The sequence below is a fragment of the Pseudophryne corroboree genome, chromosome 8 (assembly GCF_028390025.1).
Source record: "Pseudophryne corroboree isolate aPseCor3 chromosome 8, aPseCor3.hap2, whole genome shotgun sequence".
Taxonomy (NCBI): Eukaryota; Metazoa; Chordata; class Amphibia; order Anura; family Myobatrachidae; genus Pseudophryne; species Pseudophryne corroboree.
Genome location: NC_086451.1, coordinates 468,325,746 through 468,353,674, shown reverse-complemented (window position 1 = coordinate 468,353,674; position 27,929 = coordinate 468,325,746). Strand labels below are relative to the sequence as shown.

The 27,929-nt window shown below is 46.6% G+C and overlaps 1 protein-coding gene across 1 annotated transcript; it reads right to left on the bottom strand.

Annotated features, from left to right (window-relative positions):
• Positions 1-1,519: 1,519 nt before the first annotated feature.
• Positions 1,520-27,200, bottom strand: SASH3 (SAM and SH3 domain containing 3). The gene is made up of 8 exons (XM_063938371.1): positions 27,065-27,200; positions 18,026-18,121; positions 11,786-11,938; positions 8,365-8,482; positions 7,156-7,313; positions 5,970-6,176; positions 4,936-5,086; positions 1,520-3,823 (listed from the first exon to the last, which is right to left on the bottom strand). The coding sequence occupies exons 1-8, from the start codon at positions 27,119-27,121 to the stop codon at positions 3,630-3,632; spliced, it is 1,134 nt and encodes a 377-aa protein (XP_063794441.1). The 5' UTR covers positions 27,122-27,200; the 3' UTR covers positions 1,520-3,629.
• Between the last annotated feature and the right edge of the window lie 729 nt (positions 27,201-27,929).

Sequence of the window (27,929 nt, the reverse complement as noted above, 5' to 3'; positions counted from 1 at the left end):
CATGTGTGTTTTTGTAAGTCAACTTTTTATGCCATTTTTCTGTAAAAGAAAGTCATGTTTTTTTGATTCAGTTGTTATGTTGGTCTCCAGAGTGCCCTTCCATAGAGTTTTTCTTTTTGATTTTTTTATGTTCTCTGAACAAATTGATCCATTCAAAAATCCAGCTCGTTAACGCCCGGACATAAATGAACCAATGAACAGTTCCATGTTAGATGCTTAGGCTGTAAGAACTGCTGAGTGTATTTGACAATAGGATCTATGGGGGGGGGGTCATTCCGAGTTGTTTGCTCGCTAGCTAGTTTTAGCAGCCGTGCAAACGCTATGCCGCCGCCCACTGGGGAGTGTATTTTAGCTTAGCAGAAGTGCGAACGCTTGTGCAGCCGAGCTCTGCAAAAACAGTTTGTGCAGTTTCTGAGTAGCTCTGAACCTACTCAGCGCTTGCGATCACTTCAGCCTATTCGTGTCCGGATTTGATGTCATACACCCGCCCAGCGAACGCCCAGCCACGCCTGCATTTTTTCAAACACGCCTGCGTTTTTGCAAACACTCCCTGAAAACGGTCAGTTGACACCCAGAAACGCCCCCTTCCTGTCAATCTTCTTGCGGTCGTCCGTGCGAAGGAAAACTTCGCTAGAACCTGAGCACAACCACAAAGAGCTTTGTACCCGTACGTCGCGCGTGCGCATTGCAACCCATACGCATGCGCATAAATGCCATTTTTTTCACCTGATCGCTGCGCTGCAAAAATCGGCAGCGAGCGATCGACTCAGAATGACCCCCTATGTACAGTACTAAGCCTTGAAGAGAGAGAAAGTGTACGGGGACAAAGTAGCAACCAATCAGCGCCTGTCATTTTTGAAACAGCCTGGCGACATGGCAGTTAGGAGCTGATTGGCTGGTACTTTATCTCTGTCCACTCTATCTCTCTCTCCAATGCTTAGTACATCGATCCCTATGTCACTGATAGAATACTGTATAAGCTGTTTAGCTTCTTTTTACTCGTTGCCAACCCCTTGACTCTCCACATGCTGCACTGGAAGCTGCAATGACTGACTCTGTGCAGTCACACGGATAAGACGGAGAGAAGCATTTGGATATTTTCATCTCCATACTTGAGCTATTTTTTTCCGTGAAGCATCAGCAACTTCTGTATTACAAGCGTCTTTCTCAATTTAACTTTCTTATTGAGGACACAAATGTTTTTGTTTTGTTTTTTTCATTTTTGTTTTTTCATTTTTCTTTTCTTTTTTTTCTTTTTGATCCCTCTATCAATGACCCCTCTGTGTTGTATTTTAGCTTCACTCTGTATGTACTGTAACAGTGCGCAGCTGCGAGCAATATTAAGTGAAGACACGTGTTCCTGTACAGATCAGAAAGATAGTAAGACTCCTTGGTCTTCTGTTTCTCTTCCATGGACACCATACAAAGTAACCAAGGTCGGCAATGGTACCTCCTGGGAGCTCTCCCAACCTTGTATATGTGTTCTATGGTGGAAAGAAGAAATACAATATATCACATCCTATGTACAACTTTATTTAATACTCAGATGACCTTTAGTACACAGAAATACATGTAGAGGTGAGTTTTATAGAACAGAAGACACGTTGACGTTTAAGCTCCGTATGGACACAAATCTATTAGCTGAGCCCAGATGGAGCCATCACAGTCGCTTAGAGGCTGTCCATCGAAGGACATACAGTAATTATGTTTAACTAAAATCAGACTGTGGAGTGTTCAGCTGTAAGTGGACTCAATGGGTTTTCATCAATGAGACTCGCTAAGCCCTCTGGGCCTGACTCCTGACTGCTTGCATCTATTATTCCCAAAGTGTGCCAGGATTAAAAAAAAGACGTAGCATCTACAACAGAGCCAGAATCATAGAGGGCGATTCTGTCATCAGCGATCTGTCTTCACCCCCCTGTCACTGTGTGCAGGAAAATGAGCAAAGTTTGTAAATAAGCAGTAATTTGCGCAGCCGGGCATCGCGGTGAAGCCTGACGGCACAGCGCCAAGCATTGAATGGTCTACAAAGATTCTAAGTAAAGAGTGCATGACCATACACCATCATATAGTTACTGGTGTGATAAGTACTGTTAATAATGTGTGTATTGCAGCACTTCTACTTAGTTCTTATGGACAGATGCAACATTCAACTTTTTTATGTTTTTTATGGACAGTTTGTAAACTTGAATTAAAATAAAATATGTGGATGAATGTGGGCCACTTATTTAATAGGTATATAGCGCCAGCAATTCCCCAACTTAACCGTATGTGTTCCAGGGCCGGAGCCAGAGGTGCACGCAATTCGAACGCTATGGCGCTGTTCACGTAGTTGAAAGGAGGAACTGACCCGCCCCTTAAGCATGGGAACATACCATTGCATCCCCCTGGTGGGCCCTTCGCGCCCCAGTCCGAGACTGTCTACACCTTTATGTCATTGCGCATGTGCAAAAAGTCCTGAACACCACGACTCAATGATTCTATTGCGATCGGAAGAGAGGGCATCCGATATAAGGCAGCACCGTGACAAGTGTTCCTGGGCAGTGACTGTTAGGTGGCCTGCAGTGAGCGTGAAAATAATTTGTCTCAAAGGCGTGTTATGGAAGTGTCGCGGGCATGTCTGTGAAAGCGGCTGCATTCTCAAACGCACAGCCCCAGAGGCCATATTCTGATGGAGGAATTGCTTGTGGCTTATCAGGAATCACCGGCGGTGCATAGATGCAGAAAGTGGGTGTCTCAGTGCTTGCTACTACACATCATCACAGCCACGACTCCGGCAACGGCAGACTCCGCAGTGTCCATCTCTGTATTTGGCCACTAGTTGGGTAAGATCCTCCTGGATGTTGGTAATACTAGTACAGTATGTAATTTTGCTTCTACACACAGGATTGGACTGGCCCACCGGAGCACAGGGGGCATTCCCGGTGGGCCCCACTGCATAAGGGCCCACCCCCTCATGTTCCAGACTCAAATTGTACATTGTTACTGTATTAGATGGGAAGTTATCCAGTGGAGCAGGACCACTGATAAACATGGGTTCTTGGTTCACTTCTATAAAAATGACACCAAGCTTTGTCTGACGGCCAAGCATCTGCGATTCCTGACCACACCCCCTCTGGTGGATGACCCGCCCCTTAAGCATAGGCCCATACCATTGCATCCCCCTGGTGGGCCCTTCACGTCCCAGTCCGAGACTGTCTACACCTTTATGTCACACAAGAAGTTCATGAAAGGTCTTTGTCCTTCACAATGCATCATACGATGTGTCACATAAGAAGTTTGTTTTAATCCTCTCTGCATTGTAACATTATCTTTTACAAAATGCATATTACTTATCATCTGTATGTGCTGTAATATGCCTGAGGACTGTGAAGAACTGTACAATATAATCCAAAAGCTACAACAAAAAGACTATACCAATAAACCAACAGAAAAAAAGACAAAAAAGAAAGTTTACAATACTGTGTAATATTAGAAAACGTATTTGGTCCTTATATCCAGGAATCTTGCCAGGTCAGAGGCATCATTATTTTTAGTCCACTTGATGGTTTTCTATTTGACTTATTCCTGGATGTTACCCGTTTGTTCTTCAGTTTCACAATCTCGAGGTTCCGGTTCTCATCCATCCATCAGCCGTTATGAGACTGCTTCTGGATAACGGAGTCTTCTAAGGATAAGTTCTGTAAGTTCTCCATACTGGTCTTGTCTGTCTCATCCCGACTGTTCTCAAAATTCTCTGATCCCTCATAGCAGCCCGAGTCTCGCGGAAGGTGACAGTTTTGGTTGGAAGATGTCTCGGTCACCTCCTCTGATTCACTGCCGGCTGCAATACATGAATCATGACAAATTAATGACTGTGCTGTAATTGGGTTTTGATAAAATTTCTCTCCCACATTGTGAACTATTGCCCTGCTGCAAAATCACTAAGGGGGAATTCAGATAGCCCCAACACTGTTTTGGGAGGGGAAAAAACATCTTTTACCTTGATTTTTGCCCGGTGTGTTTTTCAGGCAATTCAATTATAGCCTGTTTTTTTTTGTCCTGAAAAATGTCCCATTTTTGGGCAAAAACACATAGGATCCGGGATAACTTTCGAGACCTATGTGGTTGCGATTGTGAAAACAGGTCACGTAGAAACAGAATTTGACAGTAGATAAGAACTACTTGTGAATGTGAGTGTGAGCTATGGGGAAACACATAGCCTATGTTCTAACCCAGCCTCTAATCTATTCTTAAGACAATTGTCAAGTCAATCGATTCAAATGATTGGCCGTGATTGAGCAACATACAGTGGCGGCTCCAGAGCTGGGAGTCGCACGACCTGGCAGTGAGTTAGTTTGGGATGAAAGTTGGTGTGGCTCTAGTATTTGAACCTTGGACTGTGCTGCAGCCCCACCTCTGGGGCAGCCACTAGCTACAAACATACATTTAATTTTTGTATATTAGTAGGGAGATAGATATATATATATATATATATATATTTATTGTATATAGGGAAAAAAATATTAAAGTAGCCTGTAGATATGGGGAAAATATTTTTCCCATGTGTGCCACTCATGTTTGTTAGCTCTTTGAAAACTGAGAAGAGCATCTTTGGGCAATAACTTGCATTGCTCTACATAGACACAATATCTCAGGATATGTCTGGTTAATTTGTAGGCTACATTTAGAAGCTATTTAAGGAATGGCCTGTTAATGCAATCTCCTGTCATCACAGAGGAGTTATAGTATATTTGTCACACATACACATTCTGGAGGCTAGATCAATATTCTACCCATAGCCATGAATATTGGCTATGGGTGCACAAGATAGCCGCCTGTACTCCGTATAAGCAATGTCCCGTCCCAGTGTTAATGACAGCAGCAGATAAAGGAAACCTCTACAATCTCCTATGTAGTGTTCCCGCATGAGTACTAGTTACAGAGTTTCCTTACTGCCATAATCCAGCAGGAACTCGGCCGCAGTCAGGAGCTTGACGACGTGTTGTGGGTCAGTGATATTTAGTTCAAGCAGGTGACTCTCCGTCAGGTCTTTAAAGTCTTCGATCGTCTCGTAACCGTTCAGCATGAGGGTTGCAATATGTTCCTGTGGATAAATAATCAGAAAATATGACCTGACCACATCCTGACCGCATGTGCACACTGAACTACTCTGTAACATACATTCATAGAATCAGTGAGTAGACATGTAGAAGGTTTTAATATTGTCAGAATGTAATCACTTACTGTAAGAAATGATTTGCTGCACTATATTCTCTGATTTACATGCCCATTGTTACTTTTGAGATAGAGATTCCCTTGGGTAATTTTTGGTGAAGAGGCCTGGACCTGTTAGGAGGTCTCTAAGCACCTCAGATCTATCACATGCTTCTCACTATGGAATTGAAGCTTATCCCGCTTCAAACTACTATCAGCCAATCAGAGCCCTATTACCCAGGCCATTAGGCAACTGAGGCTTCCTTCTAGGGCCCAATGGGAATGGGCAGGTCTGGATTATTCTAACCTGTTGTTATATGTATGTGTGTGGGTTTTTGTAAATATTTTTATTATACAACTGGTGGGAGGAAGAGGCCCAAACCATTATTCTGCCTAGTGCCTTATTGGGTATTAATCAAGCACCTTTTGATGTAACCCATAATGTTCACAATTAGTGGAAGATGTATCAAACCTTTGAGATAGATAAGGTGGAGCAACAGCTGAAGTGGTTTCATAGTCAAAACAAGCAAGTTACGACTCTCGATTTAGCCCAGAGGTTCCCAAACGTGGTCCTCAAGGCACCGCAACGTTCCAGGTTTTAGGTATATCCATGGCTCATAACAAATTGTTAAATCAAATTGACTGAGGAGTTATTTAAGTCACCTGTGGCAAATCATGGATATACTTAAAACCTAAACCATTGGGTGCCTCGAGGACCACGTTTGAGGATCCTCTGGTTTAGCCAATCAAGGTTTGCACAATTAGTGTCTGACCTGCATATTAATGCGTTCTAGCAGCTCCTGCAGACTCTTCGGTTGGGACTTCTTGCTCCGTCCGCGTCTCCTGGCTTTTCTCGGGGCGTCTTTCTCTTCAGGCAGAATATTAACATAGATAAACTTGAATGACCCAACCTTGTTGTTGAGCATTCCCGTCCACGTGCCATCTGGTGGTTTTTCAATGATGTCAATGATATCTCCAACCTGAGGGCAATGAAAGGAACCTAATTAGTTTTATGTTCTGCAAGATACTGAATGGAAAGCACATGGGGGGTAGCACAGCGGAACAGTGGTTGGCATTCCCACCGTTCAGTTCCAGTTTTTGTCAGACATTTCCTCTCCTGGATAATGACATGAAATATCCAATGCAAATGATTTTTAACAATAATCATTGCCCTCTAACCCTACGAGCAATTCCTCCGTTAGCTTTTTATATATTTAAATGTGGTTAACTAGGGATGGTCCTTGACGGCTCTGCAATCGATGGTCTTTATCGATGATGTTATTTGTGATTTACAATTGACATCACGTGTAGCCAAATTGGGCGATAGTCCTGCCTGTTGCATAAATCCTCCTCACAGAACGGGTATAAAAACATTTCCAACTCTGGGGGTCTTTCCGACCCGTTCGCACGCAGCGGTTCTTTGCTGTGGTGCGAACGGGTTGGAAATGCGCATGCACGGCAGACGCATTGCGCACACACGTCGTTGCCTGGCGACGATAGTCGCCGGACAACGACGCCGCCAGCGAGAAATGTGATAGCAGCGGCGATCGCAAAAAGACGGACAGGCGGGAGGCGTTCCGGGGCGGATACTCACCGTTTTCCAGGCGTGGTGAGTCCAACGCAGGTGGATCCAGGCGTTTGGAGGGCGGATGTCTGACGTCAGGACCGGGACCTTCATCGCTGGATCCGTCGCACAGGGTAAGTAGCTGCAGGGCTGGTCTTGTTTTACTTGAAACTTTTTTAGCTTAGCAGGGCTGCACAAACGATCGCAGCCCTGCTATGCTAAAATACACTCCCCCCATAGGCGGCGTCAGGTTGATCACACGAGCAGCAAAAAGTTGCTACGTGCGATGAACTCGGAATGACCCCTTCTGTTTCCTATAAGTCACATGGACGCTCTGCGCCCTGATTTTATGACTGTAAAAGGCCTAGTTCTGTAATGGCAAAGATTTGTCTTACTCTAAGCTTGAGCGAATCCTTTTCGTAAGGGCTCGGTGTGAAGTCGGTATGGACCTTCGCTTTCCCACAAAACGGGCCCGTGTACGGCGGCGACATGCATTCCATATTCATGCTGTCCCTGGTGCTGAACATGTATGACGGACTGCACAGCTCACTGCCTGTATGGGGAGGAAACAGCGGCGGGTTACAGCACAAGCTCATTTATAAAGCAATACATCATTCTGCATTTCTTGTCGGAAGGTAGGGTATCCGGTCAGAATGTCGACACCAGAATATCGACATGTTTGGAATGTTGACAGAATATGAACATGGGTGGTAGGTCAACAATGTCAACATTTAACACATTGATACCAGAATGTTGACAGTACATTTTTTTGTTATTTTTAGGTTTAGGAGTTAGGATTAGTCTTAACAAAAAATTGTATGCCAGCATTCCGGCGTGAACAGGTCAAAGGTCAACATGAACATGTTGACATTTTGTCTAATTGTAAAGCGCAACGGAATATGCTGCGCTATATAAGAAACTTAATAAATACATAAATAAATTTTGCCCATGTCGACATGTGTGAATGTCAACGTTTCTCCTGTTGAACTAATGTCTTTGTCAACATTCAGACATTCATTCTGAATGTCGACTTTTCATGCAACACCCGGATGGCATCAATCAATGGACATGCTAATTAAAAGGGAAAAAAATTAAGATTTTTATATATATTTAAAAAAAAAATCTGTATTCCTGATTGGAATCTATGGCTTGTGGCAATGACGGTAGTTTTGGCACTGAGTTGCGGCACATTGATGGTATACGGCAGGTATAAAACAATTGGCTGATTGGCGTTAGTGTGTCGTAACATACAGTATCAGCAAATCACTTGTCTATTGCAGGCAGCAGATGCGCCCATATTACAGACTAAGCCGTCAGGAACATGCAGCCTGATACCCCAGCTCCATCTAATAAGCTAAATTCTAATTCAGGGGGAAGTGTATCAAACACACTACAGAGAACAAGGGTGGGAGAAGTTGCCCACAGCAGGCAATCCGATCTAGCTATCATTTTATGGAATGTATGAAATAAATGAGCGCTAGAAACTAATTGATCATTAGGGGCCACTTCTCCACGTGTCCTTTTTAGAAAGTTTGATAAATCTCCCACTGTCAGTCCCATCACCATCAAAACCATTACCAACCCATGTTGTTACATGAACTCACCACTAGAGGTCTGTCTGCTGACTGTTGTGTGTTCACTGTCCTCATAGTCTGACAGTTTGCAGGGGAAGCTCCCATCAGGGGATACGGGGGACGAGGATGCTTGTTCTCCTGGTTCTTCCTACAGCAGACATGGAAATAGGGACATACTGTATGATATGCAGTGTGTAGTAATAGTGTGGGTGCCAGTGGCAAATGCAGAATTTCTAGAGGGGGGGATTTCTGAAAGCAGTCCACAATCTCCCACTCTGCGGAACATTGAAGCAAGTGCTAGTAACGGGTGGTCTTCAGGTTGTCGGCGGCCGGGCTCCCGGCGACCACCATACCGACGCCGGAATCCCGACTGCTGGCATACCGACAACTTTTCTCCCTCTTGGGGGGTCCACGACCCTCCTAGAGGGAAAATAGATAGCGTAGCGCGCCACTGTGCCCGCAGTGTGGCGAGCACAGTGAGCTCGCAAGGGGCTCATTTGCGGTCGACTAGCTGTCGGAATGCCGGCGGACGGGATTCCGGCACCGGTATGCTGGTCGCCGGGACCCTGACTGCCGGCAAACCATACTACACCCCTAGTAACGACCCTGGACATTAATGTGTATACACTGGAAACTGTATGAAATGCAGGATTAATATTTAACACTGTAGATGGTCTATAGTATGGTATGTATCAAACATTTAAATAACGTAAATAAGTGGTCAGGAAAAGGTCAAACATCCCATAATAAATAATTACACAAACATAATAGAACCAGTACTGCACTTTCTAAGCACACATTCTCCCGCCTCACGGTAAGGCTGCTGTCTTTTCTTCCTGGTAGCTACTCTCTGGTCCAGTGCACTGACTGAGCACTCATATCCACACACACAGCAAACTCAGTAGAAGCAGCTGCTACCACTGGGCATGTGCAGCAGCTCCACTCTGTCCCGTACACTGCAAGATGTGGCGACAGCTCTAGTAATAGTATTATATACCATTGCTATTGTCATAATTTGAGCCACTTGCCAAGAGGAGGGGGGTTTCTGGGCAACTGGACCCTCCCCCTGCGTTTGCCTATAGGTACCATTATTCACGGGACACAGGCCAGCGACATATAAATGATACTGACTTAGATGCCCTGGAGTTCATGCATTCAGTCTGCAATTTTGTTTCCCCTAAACACCTTTGTCCAAGATTTAGCTTAGAACATGTGTCAAATTACTAGTCCAAAATTGCATGTATCTCCATCCTTGTGCGGTTGTGAGTGGTAACAGGTTAGCGTGATCTGGGCAGTAACAGGGCGGGTATACTGAGTTGCACAGAAAGGCTCATTTCCATGGGAGTGTCATTGATGTAGTAAAATATTGTTGCACCTCTGCAGGGGTTGCGTGGAAATCCGATTCCTTTTCAGACAGATCATTTGCACCAAGCACGGTGCAGGCGGAGATTCAGACACTATTGATGACAGCTGCATACACGGCCGTGAACCCAGTGGGCGAGATAGGCTTATCGCATTCAGTCGCTCAGACTTCAGAAACGCCAATGCAGATTGTCGCATTTGAATATTAGACGCAGCCGCAGAGAACAACGATCACGGATGCATCCGACTCAGCTCCTCAGTGACTATGGGGTCTATTTACTAAGCCCTGGATAAAGTGGACGGAGATAAAGTACCAGCCAATCAGCTCCTAATTGTCATTTTTCAAACCCAGCCTGTGACATGCCAGGTAGTTGCTGATTGGCTGGTACTTTAGCTCCGTCCACTTTATCTCCATCCAGGGCTTCGTAAATAGACCCCTATTTCCCCTCCCCAAGCGCACACATAGCAGCCACATTCTGCTCCTGGGAACTGTCCATGTAACTATAACAATGTGCAAAAACACTGGTTCTAAATTCGACCTACTGTGACAGCATTCTAGTACGTGTGAGTGATGAGAGGGAGGGGACACAGCGACTGACATTATTGCATTCGGCAGTATTGTGTGTATTTATATATGTGTCCATGAATTTACCTGCATCTAATCTGCCTGGATTATATATAAGGTTTCCTACTGATAGGGAGGTAGCCATTATTGTCAGCAATCATAATGTTGACACTACCCGGTCAACGGTTATGATGTCAGCATCTTTGAATTATAAATCATTGAACATAGCCACATCTGCAGGATGTCATCATTCTGCATGGACTGGGGGGTTAGGGTTAAGTTATGGGAGAGGAGGGTTAGGATGTAGCAGCGGAAGGTTAGGGTTAGGCAATGAGAGTGGAGGGTTAAGGTTAGGCTATGGAAGTGGAGGGTTAGGGTTAGGCTATAGGAGTGGAGGGTTAGGCTGCAGCAGCAGAAGGTTAGGATTAGGCTATTGGAGTGGAGGGTTTGGCTATAGGAGTGGAGGGTTAGGGTTAGGCTATAGGAGTGGAGGGTTAGGCTGCAGCAGAAGGTTAGGATTAGGCTATAGGAGTGGAGGGTTAGGGTTAGGCTATAGGAGAGGAGGGTTAGGCTGCGGCAGCAGAAGGTTAGGATTAGGCTACTGGAGTGGAGGGTTAGGCTGCGGCAGCAGATGGTTAGGATTAGGCTATTGGAGTGGAGGGTTAGGCTATAGGAGTGGAGGGTTAGGCTGTGGCAGCAGAAGGTTAGGATTAGGCTATAGGAGTGGAGGGTTAGGCTGCGTCAGCAGAGGGTTAGGGTTAGGCTATTGGAGTGGAGGGTTAGGCTATAGGAGTGGAGGGTTAGGGTTAGGCTATTGGAGTGGAGGGTTAGGCTATAGAAGTGGAGGGTTAGGCTGCGTCAGCAGAAGGTTAGGGTTAGGCTATTGGAGTGGAGGGTTAGGGTTAGGCTATAGGAGTGGAGGGTTAGGGTTAGGCTATTGGAGTGGAGGGTTAGGGTAAGGCTATTGGAGTGGAGGGTTAGGGTTAGGCTATAGGAGTGGAGGGTTAGGCTATTGGAGTGGAGGGTTAGGGTTAGGCTATTGGAGTGGAGGGTTAGGGTCAGGCTATTGGAGTGGAGGGTTAGGGTTAGGCTATAGGAGTGGAGGGTTAGGATGCAGCAGCAGTAGGTTAGGATTAGGCTATTGGAGTGCATGGTTAGGATTAGGCTATTGGAGTGCATGGTTAGGATTAGGCTATTGGAGTGCATGGTTAGGGATAGGCACTAGGATGATACTAATTGCCGGAATGTGACACCCACCGTCAACTGACTTCCTGGCCGAACAAAAAACGCTGGAACAGCCGGACCTACCAAACTTTGTGTGACACCACTGGACCACCAGGAATGTTTTATCAACATTATAAACGTGTTGACATTTCACCAGTGTAGACATGAGGACTGACTACATGATGAATGTCACCAGAATTTCCCGCACCCAGTTTGCCACCCCTGTGCCCATCCCCTCTTAGATGCCACATTTGCAGAGAAATTGTTACATATGCATTTTTTGACCAGGTAAGTTCTCACCATTTCATCAGCCATCGCCTTCAGCATAATCTTTCCTGATTTTCTGTTCATGGTCCGAGATATTACGGCCCGCCACTTTTTGCCGAACTTGCCTCCACTGTGCTTAACTTCTTCTGCTCCTTTGGTTCCAGACCCAGCGTCATCTTCAAGGATCTGCATAGACAATAGAACATTGACAACATCACCAGTAGAATAAGGCCTGCTGGTTTCATCCACAGTGTCCAGAATGACATTGTCCTTAATATGTTTTCATCACAATATAAAGCCACTCAGGACCCCCAACCGCCAATAGCAAATGTCACTTGTCATTGTGGGCTTGTACTTTCAAACTAGGGGTCTATTTACTAAGCTTTGGATAGAGATAAACTACCAGCCAACCAGCTTCTGTCATTTTTCAAGCCCAGCCTGTAACATGACAGTTAGAGGCTGATTGGCTAGTACTTTATCTCCATTCACTTTATGTCCATCCAAGGCTTAGTAAATAGACCCTAAAGTTCATAAGTGCTGTATGCACTGTGTATGGGCTACCTCCTTTTTTTTTGCTTTGGCCATCTAGAAAAAATCCAAGAAGATTTTTGGCCCCTTTGGGAAATTGGAGGATCTTCGCTTGGGATAATAATAATAATAATAATAATAATAATAATAATAATAATAGAATTTATATAGCGCTCTTTCTCCAAACAGGACTCAAGCGATTCTGGGTTCCAATGTTTAGACAATATCTAGGTCGACTAGCAATAGGTCGATCCCATATGATCAACATGCATTAGGACGACACTGACAAAAGGTCGACATGCTTTAGGTTAACACTGACAAAAGGTCGACAAGTACAAAAGGTCAACAGGTTCAAATAGTCGACATGGCAATGGTCAACACACATATGGTCGACACAGCTTTTTAAGGGTTTTTTGCCTTTTTATTAATACCTTTTTCATACTTTACCATCCACGTGAACTTCGATGGGGAATAGTAACCTACAAGGTGACACGGTACATTAATTGGGGTTTGACTGTGAAAACGGCACCAAAAAAGAAAAGAAAAAAGTTGTGCTGACCTTTTTTGTGTCGACTCTTTGTTCCTGACGACCTTTTCCTGTGTTGACTTTTTGTCAGTGTCGACCTAATGCATGTCAACCATCTGGGGTCGACCTAGACATTGTAGATCTTCTATTCCACACCGGGATGCGGCCTAGACTCCTCATATGAATTAGATTTAGGCCCAGATTTATCAAGCCTTGGAGAGTGATAAATTGCATGGTGATAAAGTACCAACCAATCAGCTGCTAACTGTCATTTTTCAAACCCAGCCTGTAACATGGCAGTTAGGAGCTGATTGGCTGGTCCTTTATCACCGTGTAGTTTATCACTCTCCAAGGCTTGATAAATCTGGGCCTTAATAACTTAGCAGTTATAAAAACACATAGCGTTATCCTTGTGGAGGACTGCCTGGTGTTGTCACATCATTGTTATCATTGTGTGATGTGTCTGTATATTATTAATGGTTTACACAGGGCCGGTTCCAGCGCTTTTTGCGCCCCGGGCGGGAAATAGGGGCGTGGCTTCATACAGGAGGCATGGTCAGTTACGCCCCCTGTTCAGTAGAGTAGCGCCGATGAAATGCTGTGCGGTGCGCGATGACGTCATCGCGCACCGCACAGTAAAGGTCCTCTCCACGAAAGAAAACTAGACGCTACGCGTCTAGTTCTCTTCACAGCGGCAGCTGGGGGCAGTAGCGGATCTTGCCATGGTGTGGCGCCCTCCGGAAGGCTTCGCCCCGGTCAAAAGTCCTGCTTGCCCATGGCAAGATCCGCTACTGATTACAATAATCATTTACCTAGTCATTTGTTTAAACCATGTCTTGGCACCGGGAAGGCAAAGCCGGGCTATGCGTAAGTCCAACTTACCCAGTTGGCAGAATAAAAAAAAGTAATCATTGCCCCTGAATCTTCACAAGAGATCTTCAATATCAGCTAGTCCTGATTACAGACCCAGACTGCCTTTATCCAGGTGTTGCACACAGAGTATAGTTCATTATGGTCACTGTACTAGGTAAAAGTCTTGCAATGTTACAGGAAGCTAATGCAGAGAAAAGTGCAGCGACCGATAGTGAGAGTGGCAGCGACAGAGTCCTATTGGGGGATGAACAATTGGGTGGCCCGGGGAGTTTTGTGAATATCACAGAATAAGATGTCATCCCGCAGACCCAAAGTAGGGATGACCATTAACCATTGATGATTTGAAATCATCGATGGTCTGTGACCAATGTTGAATACTTTTACCATTGATAGGGGAGAACCAGATGTTTTCCCGCCATCTATGGTAGAGAGCTACCAAATTTTCTTTTCTTTCTCAAAGGGTCTGAACACGGAGCTTAGACCTGCCCCTGAAACCTGTGAAGCCCCGCCCCTTGGCTCTGATTGGCCCACAGCTCATTCATTGCTAATGCAGAGGTGATCATGAGTGGGTAAAACCATCAATAGTTCCCTTACAGATAGTTTAACACCATCAAGGTTATTCCTCAATGGTATCATCAATAGTGACCATCGATTGATAACCCACTGATGGCCATACCTAACCCAAAGGCGGTGCTTCTCCGCCACCTAAGTGAAGGGGATTGCAACCACGGTGACGGATGAGACGATAAGAATGCACATGAAACAGCAGAGGAGATGGTGGTGTACCTGTCTATGCATGCAGATGCACCACATGTGTGCAATCACAAAGATCCTAGTGAATCCCTTGCACTGGATCTAAGACTGGCCAATACTGAGACAGTAAAGGCCTGCATCATGCAGAACATGCTGGGGGTGGATGTAGTTAAAATGCCGCCGGACGGGATACCGACCGGTGGAAAAATACCGTCATCACAATCCCGACAGAGCTTGGGATTCTGGTGTTAAATTACCGACACCTGGAATCCCGAATGTTCTTTTAGCAGGATGCGCTTGTGTCCTGCTGCAGGGGGTGGGAGGTTAGGTTTAGGCACTAGTATGGGGGTTAGGGTGCAGGGACGGGAAGCGGATAGTTAGGTACCGGGAAGAGGGGTTAGGGTTAGGCACTTACATGAGGAGGTTAGGGTTAGTCACCAAGTGGGGAGGGTTAGGTTTAGGCAGCGGGAAAGGTAAGGTTAGGGTTAGGCACCCACAAGGGAGGGTAGGGGGCAGGGGAGGGTTAGGGTTAGGCAGCGGGGAGGGTTAGGGTTAGGCAGCGGGGAAGGGAGGGTTAGGGTTAGGCACCCACAAGGGAGGGTTAGGGTAGGGGGCAGGGGAGGGTTAGGTTTAGGCAGCGGGGAAGGTTAGGGTTAGGCAGTGGGGAAGGGAGGGTTAGGCAGCGGGGAAGGGAGGGTTAGTGTTAGGCACCACCGGGGAGGGTTAGGGTTAGGCAGCAGGGAAGGTAAGGGTTAGGCAGCGGGGAAGGGAGTGTTAGGTTTAGTCACCACCGCGGAGGGTTATGGTCAGGCAGCGGGGAAGGGAAGGTTAGGGGTAGACAGCGGGGAAGGGAGGGTTAGGCACCACCGGGGAGGGGTAGGGTTAGGCAGCGGGGAAGGGAGGGTTAGGGTTAGGCACCACCGTGAAGGGCTAGGGTTAGGCAGCGGGGAAGGGAGGGTTAGGTTTAGGCACCACCAAGGAGGGTTAGGGTTAGGCAGCGGGGAAGGTTAGGGTTAGGCAGCGGGGAAGGGAGGGTTAGGCACCACCGGGGAGGGTTAGGGTTAGGCAGCGGGGAAGGGAAGGTTAGGTGTAGACAGCAGGGAAGGGCGGGTTAGGTTTAGGCAGCGGGGAAGGTTAGGGTTAGGCAGCGGGGAAGGTTAGGGTAAGGCAGCGGGGAAGGGAGGGTTAGGGTTAGGCAGCGGGGTAGGGACGGTTATGGGTAGACAGAGGGGAAGGAGGGTTAGGGTTAGGCACCACCGGGGACGTTTAGGGTAGGGGGCAGGGGAGGGTTAGGGTACTCTCTGGGGGGGCTGTCGGGATCTTGATGAATGGGATGCTGCTGTCGGTGTTATGACCGCCGGCATCCCATCCATCGGTATATCATAACGAATCCGCTGGGAGAGCTCATCCAGGTACCAACCCCTGCAGTATCCAACCGCTCAGGTGCATACAACACCCTGTCTGGGATATGCAGACAAGTACACGTTTAATGTGACATTAGCTGACACCGATATGTATCTTCAGGTATTTTATTCCATGATAGCTGTGCATGGTATGGAGAAGGCAGAGCGGCCCTAATCTCTATACCCCAGTGCGGCAGGAGGTGCGCTCCAGGCGTCCCATGCTTTGTGCCCTGCAGCATGCGGCAATTATGTGGATGTTCGCAGCGCACTCTTGGCTCGATTTGCAGTAGCTCCAGAGGCCTACAGGTCCATGTTGTGTACGCTGTCCAAGGGTGGCCTCTTGTGCGCTTCCTGCCTAGTTTGTTGGTTTATTACTGTGGGGTCTATTTACTAAGTCTTTGAGAATGATAAAGTGGAGAGAGATAAAGTACAAGCCAATCAGCTCCTAACTGTTATATCACAGGCTGGGTTTGAAAACTGACAGGAGCTGAGTGGTTGGTACTTTATATCTCTCCAAGGCTTAGTACATCTGCCCCTTGATGTTCTGCTAAGACGAGTGTTGCTTTGTGTGAGGGTTCTGAAAGCTTCAGATTCTAAGTTCCAAGAAACATAACAACAAAGGGTTTAAACCCATCAACCTCTCCATCCGGCTCTTTGATCTAACCCTAACACCTACACCTCTGCGCCTTTGCAGCAAGCTAGCGCTCTGAGGCTGAAAAGCAGCTGAAATCACGATGTTATCACATTTTTCAGTGGAATTTAAGCTTAGAAGGATTTTCTTTTGTAACAGTAATTGTGATGTTTGTGTAATAGCGTAGCAGCACAGCGTTGTGCAATCACCTGAGACATAACGCACAATGCATGAAGATGTCTATCTGTAGGGTCACAGTGATGCTTTGACAATAGGACAGGAATGCTTTGGTTATACTGAGCAACGTTACACCGCCTGGCGGTTTGGTTATCGTTATGTCGGGGATTTTAATACTAGATGATAATTACATTTCAGAAAAGAAAGTAACATACTGTTTCTACTAATACAAATAAATAAAAACAGTTGTTGCTAAAAACTGATCATCTGCATTGATACAAACTTGTGCAAGAATATTCCAAAATGTTACTGGCAAAAGCAAAGAATCAAAAAGTTTTCATTCCCTCCATATTAAAAAAGGAAACCGCTGAAAAACCAGCGTGAAAGGCAAAATGTTTTCTCTCAGGATTCTTTAACTTTAGCATGGCACAGACTGATGGTAGCGCTCACCCCTCCTTCTCCAGACAAGGGCAGCAAAGAAGCCCCTTCTCTCCAGGAAAAACATCAGGGACAGACTGATATTCTGCAGAAGGTTCAGGGATTGGACTGCTGAGGACTGGGGTAAAGTCATTTTCTCTGATGAATCCCTTTTCAGATTGTTTGGGGCATCTGGAAAAACGCTTGTCCGGAGAAGGGAAGGTGAGCGCTACCATCAGTCCTGTGTCATGCCAATAGTAGAGCATCCGGAGACCATTCACGTGTGGGGTGGCTTCTCAGCCAAGGGAGTGGGCTCACTTACAATTTTGCCTAAGAACACAGCCATGAATAAAGAATGGTACCAAAACATCCTCTAAGAGCAACTTCTCCCAATCATCCAAGAACCGTTTGGTGACATACGTACAATGCCTTTTCCAGCATGATAGAGCCCCTTGCCATAAGGCAAACTTGATAACTAAGTGGCTCGGAGAACAAAAACATCGAAATTTTGGGTCCACGGCCAGAAAACTTCCCAGATCTTAATGCCATTGAGAACTTGTGGTCAATCCTCAAGAAGCGGGTGAGCAAACAAAAACCCACAAATTCTAACAAACTCCAAGCATTGATTAGGCAAGAATGGGGCGGCCATCAGTCAGTACGTGGTCCAGAAGTTGACTGACAGTGTGCCAGGGCAAATTGCAGACGTCTTTAAAAAGAAGGGTCAACACTGCAAATATTGACTCTTTGCATAAACTTAATGTAATGATCAATAAAAGCCTTTGACACTTATGAAATGCTTGTAATTTTACTTCTGTATACAATAGTAACATCTGACAAAAAGGTCTAAAAACACTGAAGCAGCAAACTTTGTGTAAACCAATACTGTGTCATTCTCAAAAGTTTTGGCCAAAATCGCATGTACGACAGCAGTAGCCCATGACTAAGTTAGTAGCTTCTGGACCCACCTCATTCTCCAAGTTGAACTCCTTCTCGCACACAACTGGGGAGCTTGGCTTCGATTTTCCAAAATCCTTGAAACTGCTGGATCGTTGCAAAGAGAGCTGGAGAAAAATACAACAGAGTATGAGCGACAGCGGAAACCGGGCGCCTTTTTCCCATAATCAGGGATCACAATACAGTAGTGTCCTTCTTCCCTGCCGCGCACCATGCAAATTAACCCAATCTCCGCCAAGGGGTTTCCCCCTCCTCACTTTATTCATGCAGCCTACACACAAGCTAGACCTACAGTAGATGTTTTAAAAGTAATTTTCAGAAAATACTATTAGTCAAATAAAATGTAACTTCCTCAATTTTTTCTTTAAATGTAAGAAAGTGAAGTAAAAGTAGTTTTGTGGTTCTTGCTTCAGAATTAATTCACCTTTCCAAAACTGCAATATAAAACATGTTCATTTATCATGAGTGTTATGGCTAGGCTGCTGTACTGGGGGGGGGGGGGGGGGGGGGGGGGGGGTAGTTAGTGTTAGGCTGCGGGGTTGCACTGCAGGTGGGGCAAATGTAACATGTGCAGAGGGAGTTAGACTTGGGTGGAGTGTGTTTAAACTGAAATGTCAATTGCAGTGTAGAAATAAAGTTGTCTAACACTTGTAGGCTACATGCAAAAGCAGACAGTATTTACCCTGCACAGAAACAATATAACGCACCCAAATCTAAATCTCTCTGCACATGTTACATCTGCCCCATCTGCAGTACATTATGGTTTTGCCCAGTTGAGTGCAATTTCTTGCTTTGCTTACAAACTTGAATCAGACCCAGTGTGATCACACCTCATCCAGTAAACAGTAGCTACATGAACCCCCAGGGTAACTTGGGCTCCTGTGCTTTTTACCAGTTCCCCCAACTCCCCACCCCCTTTCCAGTAGCCCTGTTCATATCTGCATCTGTAATCAACCTCAAGATTATTTAAACACCTCTTCTTGAAATACTAAACATGTCCAAAGGACACAATGATTCTGCAGACAGACAATGCAGACGATGCAGAACTGAAGTACGTTTGCTGAGCATATCTTGTATATTTTCACTCCGTGAATGCTTCAAAATTAAATGTGCTCAACTACAGGTGATGCTGAGGTATGGTATGGGATCAGTAGTTGGAGGGTATACTGATCCTTGTAATGCCATATTGGAAGATCCTAGGGTTCCTCCAGGTGTCAAACATTGGAAAGTAGAGAGAGATAAAGTACCAACCAATCAGCTCCTAACTATCATGTTACAGGCTGTGTTTAAAAAAATGACAGTTAGGAACTGACTGATACTTAGGGGTCTATTTACTAAGCCTTGGATGGAGGTAAAGTGAACGATGTAGATTCTATTATCATGTAGCGTTAGTACCACCAAAACAAAGATGTCTTGGTGTGGCTGGTGGCTTACCATTTGTTTGCAAATATATGTAACTGAGATCTCTGCATGCTACTATTATGTAGGATGCATGTCCAGTTTTGTTGGGGAACTTATGTTGTGTTTTCTTGTCTAGGTTCGCCCCTCCCTGGCATGCACCTGTGACGGGCGAATACATCGAGCATCTGCCATTCTGTGTATCACTAGTGAGCGGGTTTTGTCAGGAGGAAAAACTAAAATGTGTGAATTGATGATACTCTGATAATACATTGTTATAAGAAAGTAACAATTGCGTTGCATATAATACACTACAGATTGTTTCCACCAGCGTCTGTGCGGTTCTCACTTCTAGAATGCTGAAACCTCAGATTCTCTTTATGTCGCTGCAACTGGGGATATGTGTGACATTAACCCTTCCCGCTGCTGTGCAGGCCGCAGCGCTCCACAGGAAGCGCGCTCACACCTGAGAGCTGACGGGAAACTGAGCCGAGTTTCAGTCATCAGACAAACAAATGAGGCTCCAGCTGAGACGTTTCTGTAGCTGTTTTAGTAAGGTGGGAACAGGGTTTGCTGTCTGCAATGTAATGCTCAGGACAATGTTTCCCAACCTGTCCAGCTGGCATCCAGGGCAGGGTCGGACTGGCCCACAGGGGCAGGGCCGTTTCTTGGGGCAGGCGAGCAGTGCAACCGCACTGGGCGCCCGCCGCGGCACTAACTGTGGCTCCCTGCTTCCCCCTCCTATTTCTCCCCGAGTAACCCGCTCGGGGGCGGAGTTTCACGGAATGACGCGGTTGCGCCGTTACGTCACAACGCAACCCCGTCACTCCGTGAAACTCCCCCCCCCCCCCCGAGCGGAGTACAGAGGGGGATCCAAGATAGGAAGAGGGAAAGGCCGGCGCGAGGAGCGACTGGTGAGGCGGGCCGAAGAGCGGTAATCGCCTCTGTAAGTATTCTCTCTCTCTCTCTCAATGTGTAAAATGGGGACACCTGCCGTAATGTGTGAAATGGGGAATCTTGCCTGCCGTAGTGTGGGGATTTAATGTATCAAGGGCTTTGCAGTGTGTGGTATAATATGGTGCAGGGGGCATTACTGGGTGGGGCTAAATATGGTAGAATTTCTTTTTCCTGTGGTGGTCGTGATCTGTTGGAGCAGGGTCAAAAACTGGATTGTGAGGTAGACTTTTCAGACGGGGCCATGCCCATTTAAATTAGACCACACCCATTTAGACGAGGCCACGCCCCCTTGCCGTGTGGCGCGCACAAGTTTTTTTTTTTTATCTAGGTGTGTGTGTGGGGGGTTTTTTATGTCAAGGGGGGGGCACATTTTTAAATCTCGCACTGGGAGCCAAATTGGCTAGAAACAGCCCTGCACAGGGGTACCGGGGAAACCACCGGTAGGCCCCACTGCCCGAAGGTCCACTCCTTCCTCTAGGGATTAGGTTCCAGACTATGCACTTGTATAATACATGGTAGATATGTTGCATTACACTGCACTAGACTATTGTGCATTTCAAGCCTCTGTGGAGGCTGGCCACACCCCCTTTGTAGGCTGGCCACACCCCTAAGTATGGGCCCCTATAACTGCAGTCCCCCGGTGGGCCCTTCCTGCCCCAGTCCGACACTAATCCAGGGGGTTAAAAAAAAAAGTGACAAGAGCCGCACTGTAGGTACGGTAGCAGCCGCTGATTAGCTAACGGCTCTGCAAGTGACAGCACTCATGTGGGCTCCACCACTTCGGCCCCCGCTCTGTATGTACAGAATGTACAGTGAATAGAAGCCGGGGGTTTGCGTATGCTCAGTAAAGCTGCCGCTTGACTGCACATGTGATGTCCCGGGACCCAGCTGGCGGCAGCAGCTGCTTCGGGACCTGACCCGTGGCAGGCCCCTCCTCCTCAAAGGTTGGAGCCCCTGCTGCGGGAGGGGGGACCTCTTTATTGAGGGGTCCTCACTTTCTGATGAATCCCAAGGCTGGGGTGACTAGTTGTTAGGAAAGAATGCTTTGGCTGGGGGTCCCCATCAAGTGTGTGCCCTGACTGTAGCATCACCCTCCATTCCCCCCCACGCTAGTAAGAGCCTGGTGTTTGACCTGGAAATACGCGGGACCCATACTCCCCCCCCCCCCCCCCCCCCCCAGTATTTCTAGCATCATAACTGGTTCAAGAGCCCAGTTTAGGTTCATTGAAATACGGGGGGACCCCCACAGTTTTACCCCATATTTCCTGAACCAGGAGTGGCTCACATAGCCCAACGCTGGTTATGTTGTTGGGGGGAACCCCCCACAGTTTTTTCCCCCCCAAAACTAATCCTTTAATTCACTTATTACACAAAAGCCTGCACAGATCTCCTTGATCCGTACAGGCTTCCCAACAAACACAGCTGTTTTTTTTTGTGAGAGTATTGGTATAGTGAATTGTGTAGCGATTTTGGTGCAAGTTCGATCAATTTTGCAAACACGATTTGCATTACTATCAATGTTATTTTGTATGTTCAGATGGTGATTTGCCGCGATTTGGTCTGCAAAGTTGAATTTGACATGCGAACTGGCCATTAGTAAATTAGCAGTTTGCACAATCGTGGCTTGATCGCCGAATAACGAAATATTACCAAACACAATTCTTAGTAACTTTCCCCCTAAGAGTCCATGTTATAGTGATATCTATGCTTGAGCGAAGATGATTAAATAAAAATCCCTGAAAAACTAATCAAGTCTGGGGAAAAAAAGGGGGAACTTGGACTGCACACCCAATTTTCAAACATAGTAAGGTATCCAGTACCACACAGGAAAAAAAAAGTAAAGTTTCACCCTATGCACTAAGAATACTTAAAGTCAAAATAATTTTGATGAACTCTTACAATTAGCGTGGAGTATACGTGAAGTTCTTAGCACAAATTTGGCCAAATATGGGCCAATCCATCACGTCCAGGTGAACTTCATTAGTTGGGTCCCCAACATCCCTAATAACACATTATACAGTATAAATGTATCCAGTTCTTTCCTTTAAATAGAGCCAATTCTATATGTATTACGCAATGCAGGAACCTGTACTAATTAAAAACACCTAAGGGTAGATCTGTGTGGTACTGGAAGCCTCACAACTTTTGCCAGGGGGTCATCCCACTCCAAACAGATGCAATTGTGCCTGTTAGGTGGACATCTTAGCGTGCATTTTGTGGCAACGTACTCTTATTGTTCTAAACATACTCAAAGGTGCCAAGATTGGGGGGAGGGGGAGGTTAAGGCCTCTGTTACGTCCCAAGAGTGAAGGCATGGTGTAACCATAATGCCGCAATCAAGTCCCCTGGTGCCATGTCCAAGCCCTTTCATACATGCCCCCCCCCCCCCCCTCCATCTGACTACCCGAGCTTGTCCAATGTCTTGTTTGTACTGCACGTCCCCCTTCAGCTTCCCTCTTGGCCTACTTGGCTGGGTAGTTGGAGCCAAGTCACCAGGGCAAGAGAGGCAGCCTCGAATTGACCGGACCCATTGTCGTACATGTTTCCATGTTGTGTCTACATTGAGGGCAAGAGAGCATAACCGAGGGAACTGCATGCAAATCTGAATTATTAAAATGAGATGAGTAATAATAATGAAAGTGCCACATAAGGCTGGAACTGCTGTCATCTGCAGAACGTGGGCTAAATATACCGTGCACCACAGATATTTGTGTTTCTTCCTTTTTTTTTATTTTAACTAAATCGTAGACATAAACAATTCACTTTTAATGATAAATATTACATTACAGTAATGAAGAGATATCAGGTGTTAAACCTGAGTCCCTTCTCTAATATACACTATATAAATGATATACAATAATATACATAACAATTGTGTGCACACAGTACAGCGATCACAAGCCGCTACGTTTTCAGATACTTTGTGACACTTTAGTCTCTCTACCATATTTATATGGCAAATGATGTGACCCCCCTCTTTTATTATAGTGTGGAATAAGAACTATTATAATGCCTTTTACTTCCAATTTCCTGTTTAATTAAGGTTAACGACTTCCATAGTAGGAGACCATTGAGATAGACTAATAAATAAGAATTGTGGTGAACAATAATTCTGCAGTCGTGTTGCACACGATAAATGTCTGTTGTAACGTAAGCTGGGTACACACTATCCAGCTGATCAGCTGAAAATGGCTATTCGGTATAATAATTGTAAAATGTGTATGCAGGAGCGTTTGAGAGGTTTTAACTGATAAACGCTGAAAACGCTCCTGATTGGGTGAACGATATAGCGTGCGCTTCACGACCTATATCATTCCCGTCTCCCGATCTAATTCAAGGGATGAATGCAAAGTACTCACTGAGGGGGTTAATCAGGTTCATTAGCAAACCAAAAAATAGAGATGAGCGGGTTCGGTTTTACTCGGTTCTCAAAACGGCATCTTATTGGCTATCCAAAACACGTGACATCCGTGAGCCAATAAGATGCCGTTTTGAGAACCGAGTAAATCCGAGTAAAACCGAACCCGCTCATCTCTACCAAAAAAGCACACTAATGGGCAAAACCATGTTGGACTGCAGGTGGGGCAGATGTAGAATGTGCACAGAGAGAGTTAATGGTAGCCGTTTTGCACAGTGAACTACTGACATCACTGTGGCAGTGACATCACTGAGACAGGAGGCAATCTGATAGGCTGCATTCTCATGGTTGCCTGTACAACTGCTTACCAAATCTGGACATTCAGTAAATGATATAAAAGTTTTCATACCATGAGAAAACTCATAGTGCACTAATTTGTTTTAACACTTATTGCACAGAAGAATTTTTTACTTCAGATATCAGATATGTTCAGCGGTTCTCAAACTGTAGGTCACGACCCCAAAGTGGTTCGCGACCATATCAGCATGTGGTTGCGACTCCCTGCTGATTGTCAGGTTGATGATGACTTCTCTGACCTCTCAGCCAGCGATAAGAGGAATATGAAATTGAACTGTCTGCCTCACCCCCACCCCAGTGCACAGACAGTCCAGTCCTGCCAACAGGAGGGGAGCACTGAGTGCAGACTGCATGAAATGTGTTAAATACCCACTGCCTCTCCCTAGTCATCCACTGCCTCTGCCTGTCACCCACTACCACCTACTGTCACCCTTTGCTTCTCCCTGTCACTCTCTGCGTCTCCTTGTCACCCACAGCCTCCCCAGTCTCCCCCTGTCACCCACTGCCTCCCCAGTCTTCCCCTGTAACCCTCTGCCTTCCCTGCATTTCCCCTGTCACCCTGTGCCTTCCCCCATCACCCTCTGTCTCCTCATCACCCACTACCTGTATCATTCACTGCTTCACCAGTCTCTCACTGCCTCTGGCTATAATCCTCTGTCACCCACTGCCTCTCCCTAGTGATCCACTGCTGCTGCCTGTCACCCACTACCACCTCCTGTCACCCACTGCTTCTCCCTATCACTCTCTGCTCCTCCTTGTCACCCACTGCCTCCCAGTCTCCCCATCACCCACTGCCTCCCCAGTCTTCCCCTGTCACCCTCTGCCTTCACTGCCTTTCCCCTGCCACCCTGTGCCTTCCCCCATCACCCTCTGTCTCCTCATCACCCACTACCTCTGTCATTCACTGCCCCCCCCCCCCCCCAGTCTCTCACTGCCTCTGCCTGTAACCCTGTCACCCACTGCCTCTCCCTGTAATCCACTCTCTTCCCCCTGTCACCCTATTCCTTCTACCTTTAATCCACTCTCTTTCTAGTCACCCTCTGCCTCTCCCTGCCTCCTCCATAGATTTAACATATAAACTTAACATTCGCATGAATGTGTTAAAAAACACATGTAGGTCAGGGGCTCCAAAAGGAGCTCGTCCCTGGGATGTGTAGAAATGAAGTGATCACATTAGCGGTCACTTCACTTCTGTTTTATGATTCCGCAGTGCTACCGCACATGCGTAGTCTGTTAACCACGCATGTGTGATGACCATTCTGCTGTAACTTCCTAGGGTCCCGTAAAAATGTTCATTGTCAAGCGGGGTCCCAGAGCAAAATAGTTTGAGAACCCCTGTGTTAGACAATGCATATGTGTGCTACACATCCAGGTCCAATAGTGGTCACATCCCCTGTGGTTTCTCAGCCATTGGTTGGAGTACTTCACCAGCCTGGAGAATTAAACTTCATGGACAGAAAGGTGCTGCTTTCACTCTATGGGTGGCCATTGGAAGCTGGCACAGTGGAGGCATTGCAATGCCATGTAGCCACCTCATGTACCCATTTGATGGTAGTACAGTACCTTTGATGGAATGTTGGTGCACATGTGCAGTGGGCAGCTCATGATTTTGCATGGGCCAAGGATCTCTGCTCTGGACACAAGGAGCTTCTCCTTCCTGCAGGAAGAGTGAGGTCCACAGCCATCAGAAAGAAGCATGCGATGGTGGTGACCACGGCAATCCTGCCAACAGGCATTTCCATTGGATCAGGAACATCAACGTTTGTCCACCATCAGTTTCTGATGGCCGTCCCTATCTCACTTACACGTCCCTCATACCCAGGAGTTTCCATATTGCTGATGGATGAAGTCCTCCTACTTTAATAACTGGAGTCCTCCAGCCTTCAGCCACCACCGGGTGCCACACGTGACATGGACCTAGCTTCCTTAAACATTATAGACCCAGTCTCTGCATTCTTACTCCTCCTCTTCTAGTACTACAATAATATGAAGACTCTGGGGTCTATTTACTAAGCCTTGGGTGGAGATAAAGTAGACGGAGCTAAAGTACCAGTCAATCAGCTCCCAACTGTCATTTTTCAAACACAGCCTGTGACATGGCAGTTAGGAGCTGATTGGCTGGCACTTTGTCTCTGTCCACTTTATCTCCATCCAATGCTTAGTAAATAGACCCATCTGTTACAGTATATATGCTTTTTTTGCACTAATGAAATTACGAAACCCTCGCCCCCCCATCCTCCAACAAACTGAGACTAGCACAGAGCGTTTTCCAGGTTATGTCATCATAACCTTACCATACAATGGGCGGGATTTACTATAAGCAATCGCCGTCTCTCGACGCCTACCGCAGCGATACTAATCGCATATGTACTAACATATGCAATTAGAATCGCAATGCGGTATAGGAGGCCCCCCGCGATGATGTCTACCGGGGTCTGCGGGGGTCAGCAGGGGTCTCCGTCACCTCCCAGACTCGGGAGGTGACGTGGGCAGGGAGTCCCCCCGGGCTCCTCCTCCTCCCCCCTGCAGCCGGAAGGAGACAAGGCTGTGATGCGGGGGAGAAGGAGGAGGGGGGGCCGCACCAGCAGGCAGTAGCAGCTCAGGTATGCCGGGGGGGAAGGGGGGGGGCCGTCGTGAGTGGCGCGGGGCGGCGGCGGCGGTAAGAAACCCATAGGCTTCTATAGGGTATCGCCATAAAAAGATGGCGATACCCTATGAGGCGAAAACGCGGGCGGTTGGAGTTAGTACATATGAAAATGCGGTAAAACGGGGGTTTTACCACATTTTTCCCTTTAGTAAATCCCGCCCTATCCCTTTAAACCAGGACATTCATGAATTACACAGGTCTTGGTTTTAATCAGCCATAGACCTGTGTAATTCATGTGTGTCCCGGTATGTTATACATATTCTAATTCTCTACCAGTCATGCACACCTGTGCGCCTTGTATCCGATGCGTGAGATCACCCCTGTGTACCTCACCTTTTTCTTCTGAGCGGGGGTCCTTGTCCGAGGCGTTGGAGGGCTTCCGCGCAGCATCCCTGATTGATTTGTGGGGCTCTGAGATACGAAGTATCAGTCTACGAGCGGCTCAGAAGGCTTGGTGCTTCTTTCTTTTTTTTTTGCAAGGGATTGAGAATATTACAGGAAACAAGGTCACGTGATCTGCCAAAAAGGCCCACTTCTCGGTTCTCGCTCAGAGTGTTGCAGCAGAATGAGACCAGAAGGGACCTGTGAATCAGGAAGGAAACGGCAGCAATATCACCCAACAGCTGTGCCCAACACACAACTTCTGAGACAGCCAGAGAGACTGTCAGAGTGATCCCTGCCACACGGACCACCCCGTTATAGCTGCTGTGACCACTGGGCCTGATTCATGTTGGTAAGTAAAGCAAAAAAGCAAGCAACTGGGAAAACACCATGCTGCACTGCAGGTGGGGGCAGATGTAACACGTGCAGAGGGGGTAGCGGTTGATTTACCGATGGACACAATACAGACGGGTATAATCCCAACAGCCACTGACCGGCAGTCAAAATACCGACATGGTCAAAATACCGTCATTATGCCGATATGTTCGAATGCCGACACAGTCAGAATACCGACATTTGAAATGCCGACATGTCAAAATGCCTATATGCGTTTTTAAGATTTTTTTCCCCAAAAAACAGACTTGTTCATACTTTGCCATCCCCAGTGGACCTGGACGGGAAATATAACAGTGTGCGGAGCGCAGCGAAGCATCGTGCCGGAAGTATGGCGAGCGCAGCGAGGGGACACGGTACACTTAGACGGTGTCCATGTCAACCTATGTAGACATGACACAAAACCCTCCAGAAAAAACTCATG

Bases quoted from the DNA above. Each gene is read 5' to 3' on its own strand.
- SASH3 (XM_063938371.1), bottom strand. From the start codon at position 27,121: ATGCTGCGCGGAAGCCCTCCAACGCCTCGGACAAGGACCCCCGCTCAG. The intron at 18,122-27,064 runs GTGAGGTACACA...ATTTTTCTCCAG, and splicing joins CCCCCGCTCAGAAGAAAAAG to CTCTCTTTGCAACGATCCAG. The intron at 8,483-11,785 runs GTGAGAACTTAC...TGTCTGCTGTAG, and splicing joins AGGCGATGGCTGATGAAATG to GAAGAACCAGGAGAACAAGC.